General features: G+C 38.7%; 1 protein-coding gene across 1 annotated transcript; it reads left to right on the forward strand.

Moving 5' to 3' along the window:
* Window positions 1-5,006: 5,006 nt before the first annotated feature.
* Window positions 5,007-5,531, forward strand: LOC142179994 (uncharacterized). The gene is made up of 2 exons (XM_075250911.1): window positions 5,007-5,265; window positions 5,365-5,531. The coding sequence occupies exons 1-2, from the start codon at window positions 5,007-5,009 to the stop codon at window positions 5,529-5,531; spliced, it is 426 nt and encodes a 141-aa protein (XP_075107012.1).
* The last annotated feature ends 3,729 nt before the right edge of the window (window positions 5,532-9,260 follow it).

A 9,260-nucleotide genomic window follows, 5' to 3' on the forward strand; every position in this document is an offset into this window, starting at 1 on the left:
GATCTCGAAATGAATCGGCCTAAGGCGGCTATCCGTCCAGTTAGCCTCTGCACGGCTTTTACACTATACCACGATGGTAATGTCTTCGATGACCTTGATTTTATCGGGGTTGATCTCGATTCCCCGATTCGATACCATGAAGCCAAGGAACTTGCCCGAACCGACCCCGAAAGCACATTTCTCGGGGTTGAGCTTCATGTTATATTTCCTTAAAATCTCGAACGTTTCCTGCAAATGAGCCAAATGGTCCTCTGCGCGCAATGACTTAACTAGCATGTCATCAATATAAACTTCCATTGATTTACCTATTTGTTGTTCGGATATTTTGTTTACTAGACGTTAGTAAGTAGCTCCTGCTTTTTTAGCCCGAAAGGCATTACATTATAACAATATGTTCCATACTTGGTGATAAATGAAGTCTTTTCTCGGTCCTCCAGGTTCATTTGGATTTGATTGTACCCGGAATATGCATCGATAAAGGTAAGAATCTCGTGGCGGGCCGTGGCATCGATCATGCGATCGATGTTAGGTAGTGGAAAAGAATGGGCACGCCTTGTTTAAAACCTTATAATCTACACACATTCTAAGTTCGTTCCCTTTTTTAGGGACTACAACTACATTGGCTAACCATTCGGGATATTTCACCTCCCGAATGGACCCTATTTTGAGAAGTTTAGTTACCTCCTCCTTTATGAATGCATGTTTTACCTCGGACTGGGGTCTTCTCTTATGCTTCACCGGTTTGAACCTAGGGTCCAGGCTTAGCCGATGCGTCGTTATCAATAATCTATGTTATCAATAAGAAATTGAATAAGCTTTTTCCTGAGTTCGTGGGTTAGTCCCGTTCCCAGGTATACCTTTTGCTCGGGTAGGTACTCGATCAATATGACCTGTTCCAGCTCTTCGACCGTTGATTTGGTAGCGTCGGAATCTTCGGGAATAATAAAAGTTCGAGGGATCAGAAAATTCTCCTCTCCTTCTTCTATCTCCTGCTTCCCTGATTCGGTCGAGGCTGGTGGCTGTGATTGCTATTTGACTTCCTGTTTACTTTTGATGCTCGACCTTTTTGAGGTTGATAGTGTCGATATCGGCGTTACCTCATCGACCACAAATATTTCCTTTGCAGCATGCTGCTCCCCGTATACTGTTTTTACATCGGCCGTCGTCGGGAATTTCATCATTTGGTGGAGAGTCGAAGGGACTGCCCTCATATTGTGGATCCAAGGCCTTCCGAGTAGGGCATTGTACCTCATGTCGCCCTTGATTATGTGGAACTTGGTATCTTGAATGGTTTCAGCCACGTTAATCGGTACGATAGTCTACCCTTTAGTTGTTTCACTGGTCATATTGAAGCCGTTTAAGACCCGAGCTGTGGGCACGATTTGATTTTGTAGGCCTAGCTGCTCCACGACCCTCGATCGGATCATATTCGCTGAGCTACCTGGATCCACTAAAGCACGCTTAACTTGAACTTTATTTAATAAGATAGAAATTACTAGAGCGTCATTGTGGGGCTGAGAGAGGCCTTCTGCTTCTTCGTCATTGAATGATAAAGTGCCTTCCGGCACATAGTCTCGGGTACGTTTTTCCCTAATGATTGATACTTTAGTGCGTTTGAATATGGGTCCCTGTGGAATGCCGACCCCACCGACGATCATATGAATGACATGATGGGGTTCCTCCTGTTCATTTTTCCTATTGGCGTCCCTTTCTCTAAAATGATTCTTGGCTCGATCGCTGAGGAACTCTCAAAGGTGGCCCTCATTGAATAAATGGACTACCTCCTCCCTTAATTGTCTGCAATCCTCGGTCTTGTGACCATGCGTGCCATTATACTTGCACATCAAATTTGGGTTTCTTTGTGAAGGATCAGTTTGTATGGGTCTAGGCCACCTAGTATCTTTGATCCTTCCGATTGCCGATACAATACCCGATGCATCGATGCTAAAGTTATATTCCGATAACCGGGGTGCCTCTGTGGGATCAACATACTTGATAAAACCACTTTTGCTCATAAGTCCCCGAGGATTCTGTCCTCGATTACTTCTTCGATCGCTTCGGGCGGAATTGTATCTTGAACCATTAATAACTCGATTTACGGTATATTGTTTATATCGGTCTCTATTCGATCTTGGCTCCCTGTCGACGTCCCTCTGATTTTTAACTGCCGACCTGTTTGGATGTACTGAACTGGAAGGGGCTCCTAATTGGTCGTCCTCGAACTTGATCTTTGATTGATATCGATTGTGCATATCTGCTCAAGTTACAGCTGGATACTCGATCAAATTTTGTTTCAACTGACGTGATGCTATCGAACTCCGCTCGTTCAACCCTTGGATAAAAGCTTGAACGGCCCAATCATCTGTGACCGGTGGCAACTCCATGCGTTCCATTTGAAATCGAGACACAAACTCCCTCAACATTTCATTATCCCTTTGTCTTACCTTGAAAAGGTCTGATTTCCTTGTTGCGACCTTTATGGCCTCGGCGTGTGCCTTTAAGAAAGAATCTACTAACATGACAAATGAGTCGATAGAATTTGGTGGCAGGTTATGATACCAAATCATTGCTCCCTTCGAAATGGTCTCTCCGAATTTTTTCAACAGCACTTTTTCGATTTCATCATCTTCTAAATCGTTACCATTGATGGCGCATGTATATGAAGTAACATGCTCGTTGGGATCAGTGGTCCCATTATATTTGGGTATTTTTGGCATACGAAACATATTTGGAATAGGCTTCAGAGCCGCACTTGGAGGAAACGACTTTTGTACAAACTTCTTCGAATCCGTTCCTTTCAAGATTGGCGGTGCCCCCAGTATCTGATCAACTCGAGAGTTGTATGTCTCCACTTTTTTATCGTTGGCTTCGATTCTTTTCTCCCCTGATTCAATTCTTTTGGCGAGCTCCTAGAGCATTTTCGTTACCGCAGGATCAGTCCCCGATTCGTTACCATTCGACCTTTCCGGTACTGGCTCTGTACGACGAGTAGTTTCCGATTCAACCCTATTTAGAGCTCTATGTTGATTTTGTAACTGAGCAATAGCGGCTTGCTGAGCCTGAAGTATCTCGAATATCACTTGGAGACTGACTCCTTCGTCTCCTCTGCCCTATGTATTCCTTGGACACTAGATCGGCCTTTTCTGCGTATACTTCCATCGAGATTTGTGCCTAGGTCCACGTTTAGAGCAACGTGCGAACTGACATCTACTGGGTTGGCAACCGGTGCTCCCCTGAGATTAACCTGTGGCACCTCGACTCCTGGAGCAATCACATTTTCATTTTCACCGTGGAATTCGAGGCCATTGTCAACGTGTGTGGATGCGTTTTGTGAGTTTGGCATATTTTAACCTGAAAGCAAAGATACTTGACAAGAACAAGCATAAAATAATGTGTTTTACCAGAATCAGTACTGAACAATCACTATTATTCTTAGCCCCATGGTTGTCGCCAAATAGTTTACCTTCAAAATTGAGTAACAATTAAACTTATATTGTGGTTTTAAAGATATGTGATTTAAACCAGCACCAATTGATAAGAAAAAATTAAATAGATAACTTGGACAATAAAATAAATCAAACCGGTCCGCAAACAATACCTCGGCCTCAATTCGAGATAGTCTCGAGGTTAGTTAATAAGAACAATGGAGGATGGAACAAACAACGATGAATAGTAAGTAAAACAAATAAAGCAGCGTATATGTATATTCTTATTAGTGAATAATCATGCCTACAAATGATTGGACCTCCTCTTTATATAGTAGAGGAAACCTAATTATGGTATGTTTCTCATTACAGAAAGAAACCATATAAACAGCTAGTTATTCGCTTCTGATTTGGTCCCTTTCGAGATTCACGCCATGATCCTCGACCGATCACGGATATCCGTTCGGAGATTCATGCCGTGATCTTCGACCGGTTACTGATATCTTGCCATTCCGTTATTATGCTCCCCTCGAAATCGGTCATACTTGATTTCGATTGTTGCTGGCCTCGGTCTCAACGTATACTTCGATCTCTAGGCTTGATGTCCTATCTTCGAGTCCTGATCCGATTTATTATGAGGCTGCCTCCGATGCAACTCTCTTATCTCGATCAAACAGCAAGATCGGGTAGGCCCGATTTTGACCGTATATAATTACTATACACTTTAGAAGTTGGATGATGTGACAGAGTTCTAACTTCCAAAAGTGATTTATTAGGAAAACATGCTTAAATATTTACACTTCATGTAACTGAAAAGATTCGTGTTATAGTCAAAGAAAAAATTCATATTATGGCCAATGAAAGCACAAATGGTTGGCAAAAATTGCTGGCCAAGTTTGACTTATAGTCTTAAACCAATCCCAAGTAGAAGTAACACCAGAGATTATAAAAGAAAAACATCAGCGTCTTGTTCATTTGCAAAATCTTTTTCCTTTTGGCCACTAAGGGATCTCTTAATTTGAACGTGATTTAAGTGCATCTTGAGCTACAGAACAGTTAACATAATCATTATACGCCTACCACAAGTATCAAAGATACGTGTAAGAAAAATTGACACAATATTAGTTTTTTTAGAGATAAGTTAAGATTCTTTTACCCGAAGAATTATTATGGCGGCACCTTAATGTGACAAATTTTTTTTGGTAGTTAAGATCCACCTTAAAAAGATCTACAAAAGTCTCCATATTCTAAAATAGAACATTACAAGTAAGTATTAGTTTAATAGCCAAAATTATATAATCAAACACAAAAAGTAGAAGGGAATGAACAATGAGTTCAATTTAAGTTCAACTAATAAATAATGGGTTCTCTAATGCTTGTGGTATCCCTTTGCTTCACGGAGATATCATAATCATGGTAATGAGATGGTGGCTATTAAAGCCTAAAAACAAAGTTCATGATCTAATTTTGCAGTGCTTGCCTTCTATTATTTTGTGGGAAATTTGAAAATCCAGATGTTCTCACAAATATGAAGGTATCAGATTTTACTCTAGAAGGGTGATTGATCAAGTCACTAACCTAATGAGACTCATTTTGATTGCTCAATTCCCTTCTATCAATTTTTCCCCAACAATACCATACATCTGTGAACTAGTTGACAGACTCAAACCAAAGCTTGATATTAAGCTAGTAAGATGGATCAAACCTCCTCAGAACCAGTTAAAGATTAATGTTGATGGTTGTAGTAAAAGTAATCCAGGAAGTGCAGGAGCAGGAGGCATTCTTAGAGATCACACTGGCCATATGATCATGGCATTTGCAACCTACTTGGGGAATTGCAGTAATAACATGGCTGAAATACTTGCTTTAAAAATTGGGCTGAGATGATGTCTTCAACATGGATTCATTAACGTTTCTATTGAATCTGACTCACTTTTAGTTATCCAAATGGTCAATGGCAACATCACTCCATTTTGGCAAATCAGAGAAGAGATCACTCATGTGCAGAATATAACCTCACAAGGTTTCTTTCAACTCGAGCACATTTTCAGAGAAGGCAATTTAGTAGCAAATCAACTTGCTAACTTGGGGGAAAGGATTAAATAGAACACTATCTTCACTGAGGATATCACCTTATCTAAACAGGTAAAATCCACAATAAAGAATGAGGTTAATGGATCTCCTACATTCAAAATTAGAGTGAAGAAAAATGTCTTCATTTTTTATCCAGGATGACTCTTTCTTTCGGTCACTAAGTTTCTTAATACTTAGTTAATCTCTTTTGGAAGCAAAAGAGTAACATGAGGAGTCCTCCCCATCTTAGCTTCTTTCTTCTGCAGATTAGTCCTTTGCATATTTTGTATAAAAGGTTAGGCTTTTGTCCCCCTCTATGTAATCTTTTGACTTATTAATGGAATTAATACCCCTTCAAAAAAAAAAAAAAATTTACGTAAAAAGTAAGTTCTAAAATAAAATTTTTGGATCTAATCTTGGAGGTAAAGTTTTCATTCCAATAAACAAAATCATACATACTCAACTTTCCCGTGTTGCTAAGCTCCGAGATGAAATTAAGAATATGTTAAGCCTAGTAGTCCAATGGGACGGGACGAGACGAAAACTTAAAGGGACTAGGCCTTACCCGGGCCATAAACAACAGGACGACCTGTTGGGCCCGTCCCACTAATTAACGGGACGAGATTGAACGTGGGCCCTAAGTATTTTTTTAAAAATTTTTATTAATTTAATTTTATCACGACCCCAAATTTCCTCCGTAGGATGTCGTGATGGCACCTAGTCTCTAAGACTAAGTAAGCCTATCAATGCAGAATAACAATAGAAATCTAAAATAAATAATCTTCAAATTCACATTATTACAACTCCCAAAAACTCGGTAGAAATAAGTCACAAGTTTCTAAGAAGTAGTACGAATATCTTCATACATCAGAGTCTAAAGAAAATAAGGAAACAACATAACAAGGATAGAAGGAGTCTCCGGAGTCTCCGGACGCTGGCAGATATACCTCGAAGTCTCCGTACACGGGTAGCTCACTGATGTCTGGACTGGTAGGATGTACCTGGGTCTGTACAAAAAGATGTGCAGAAGCATAGTATGAGTATACCACAGCGGTACCCAGTAAGTGCCAAGCCTAACCTCGGTAGAGTAGTGACGAGGTCAGGTCAGGCCCTACTGGAATAATAAAAGACAAGGTGAAATGTTTAACAATATAATAAAAATGAAATGACAATTGAAATGAATCAAGTAAGTAGTATGTCACCAATTAACTACGCAAAATAATGGCAAATAATACCTCGTGAAAACAAAACAAAATCCTTTTCAACTTTAAGAAAATCACAATAATAATCAAAGGCAACTGCGGCCATAAATCAATATCAACAAGGGCACTCCCGAGGTACCGCCTCATAGTCCCAAATCATAAATAAGTTCACAACATCTCATTTTCTTATATCACCGCGGGAGCCTTCACATTTAATTTTAAAGAAAATATTTTTTTCGAAATATCATCCCGCGTTTTAGCCACCCTTATCACACCGCATGACTTCTAGTAGTTCCCCTACTAGCCACGCGTATCAAGCCACCCTTATCTCACCGCATGCATTTCAACACCCAGACCTTATACCACTGTATGCGTATCAATATCACAATATATCACAATTTGCACCTCAAGTGCCCAAATAATTCAACTTGCCAAAATAAATTAACAACAATATTTTTTCACAATAAAGAGCTCACGCCTCATGCCAAAGTAAATTAATAATATTATTTTTCCACAATAAAGAGCTCACGGCTCCATCACAATGAGTACGAAAATCTCACAAAATATTCAGCAAAAATAATATTTCACAAATTTAACACCTTGTCTAAATATCAAAATTTTTAAATGTAAAATACTTTATTTTAATAATATTTAAATTAAAAAAATTTCACCTTCAATTAATGCACAGAATAAAAGAAACCAAGTTTCAGCTAAACATGTAAAAATAATTAGCAAGTGAAAGTTAAGCAAATTTAAAGTATATAAATTAGATCAAAGATGGAGAATATAACAAGATAAAATAATTTAATTAATGTGTGACAGAGATATACACAATTTAAAAACCAAAGTTTTTCACATTTATCCCGTATACACACTCGTCACCTCGTATACACGTCTTTCAACACATTATAATTTTTACATCAATACAAATCCTAAGGGAAATTTTCCCCACACAAATTTAGACTAGTCACTTACCTCGACTTGCTCTAATTTAATTCACTAGTAGGCCTTTTCCTTGATTATTCAATTATGAATGGCTCGAATCTAGCCAAAATAATTCGATACAGTCAACAAAAATTATAGGAATCAATTTCATAAGAAAATATTATATTTTTCAATAAAATCCGAAATTAGCTCAAAAATCTCTCGTGCGGCCCACATCTTGAAATCCGGCGAAACTCACAAAATCCGACAATCCATTCAATTACAAATCCAACCATACCAGTTTCACTCAAATCCGACTCTGAATCGACACCAAATTCTCAAAAATTCATTTTTATGAGATTTCTAAATTTTTTCCAAATTTAAATCTCAAAACACTAATTAAATGGTAAAAACAAATGATGGATTCGGGTAATCTAACCAAAATTGATTTAAGAACACTTACCCTAATATTTTCTCTGAAAATCTCCCAAAAATTGCCTCTCCCTAAGCTCCACTTTGTTAAAAATGGAAAATGGGACGAAATTCTCCGTTTTATAATTCTGTCGAGGTAGCCCTCGATCCTGCCTTGATCCTGGCCTTCGATCATGGCTTCGAATATGGCCCTCGATCCTGAGCCTCGATCCTGACCTTCGATCCTGGCCTTCGATCATGGCCCTCGATTCTGGCCTTCGATCATGGCCCTCGATCCTGAGCCTTCGATCATGGCCTTCGATCCTGAGTCTCGATCATGGCCCTCGATCCTGGGCTCGATATTCTGGGCTTCGATCCTGGCCTCGATTTCTGCATTTCTAGCAGAAGGAAATTTGTAGCAGCTTTTGCAGCAGCTGTTTAAGTCTAACTTTTGATCCGTTAACCATCCGAAACTCACCCGAGGCCCTCGGGACCTCAATCAAATACACCAACAAGTCCTAAAGTATCATACAAATTTATTTGAAACCTCAAATCACATCAAATAATGCTAAAATCAGAATTCACACCCCAATTCAAGCTTAATGAAACTTAAGAATTTCCAACTTCTACATTCGATGTCGAAACCTATCAAATCAAGTCCGATTGCCCTCAAACTTTTCACACAAGTCATAAATTATATAAAGGAGTTATAAAAATTTTCGAAACTGGATTCCGACCCTGATATCAAAAAGTTAATTCCCCGGTTAAACTTCCAAACTTAAATTCTTATTTTTGTCATTTCAAGCCTAATTTAACTATGGACTTCCAAATAAAATTTCGAACATGCTCTTAAGTCCAAAATCACCATACGGAGCTGTTAGAATCATCAAAATTCTATTCCGGGGTCGTTTACATATAAGTCGACATCCGGCCACTATTTGAACTTAAGCTTTAAACCTTGAAACTAAGTGTTCCAATTCATTTCAAAACCTCACCGGACCTGAACCGACTACCCCGACAAGTCACATAACAGTTATAAAATACAAAATAAGCACTAAATAGGAAAACGTGGCTACAACTTTTAAAACGACTGGCCGGGTCGTTACAAATTTTGAAATGGCTATTTATTTTAACTTACCAACAACTACTTTTTAAGTTTTCAACGGCTAATTTTTTAAAGTTGGCAACGATTAGTTTTTTAGAAGATTTAAACTTAATAAATTAT

Source organism: Nicotiana tabacum, chromosome 4 (assembly GCF_000715075.1).
Source record: "Nicotiana tabacum cultivar K326 chromosome 4, ASM71507v2, whole genome shotgun sequence".
Classification (NCBI taxonomy): domain Eukaryota; kingdom Viridiplantae; phylum Streptophyta; class Magnoliopsida; order Solanales; family Solanaceae; genus Nicotiana; species Nicotiana tabacum.

Excerpts from the sequence above, each read along its gene's own strand:
- LOC142179994 (XM_075250911.1), top strand. The coding sequence starts at position 5,007 with ATGAGACTCATTTTGATTGCTCAATTCCCTTCTATCAATTTTTCCCCA. Across the intron at positions 5,266-5,364 it reads AACCTACTTGGGGAATTGCA|TTATCCAAATGGTCAATGGC; the intron begins GTAATAACATGG and ends ACTCACTTTTAG.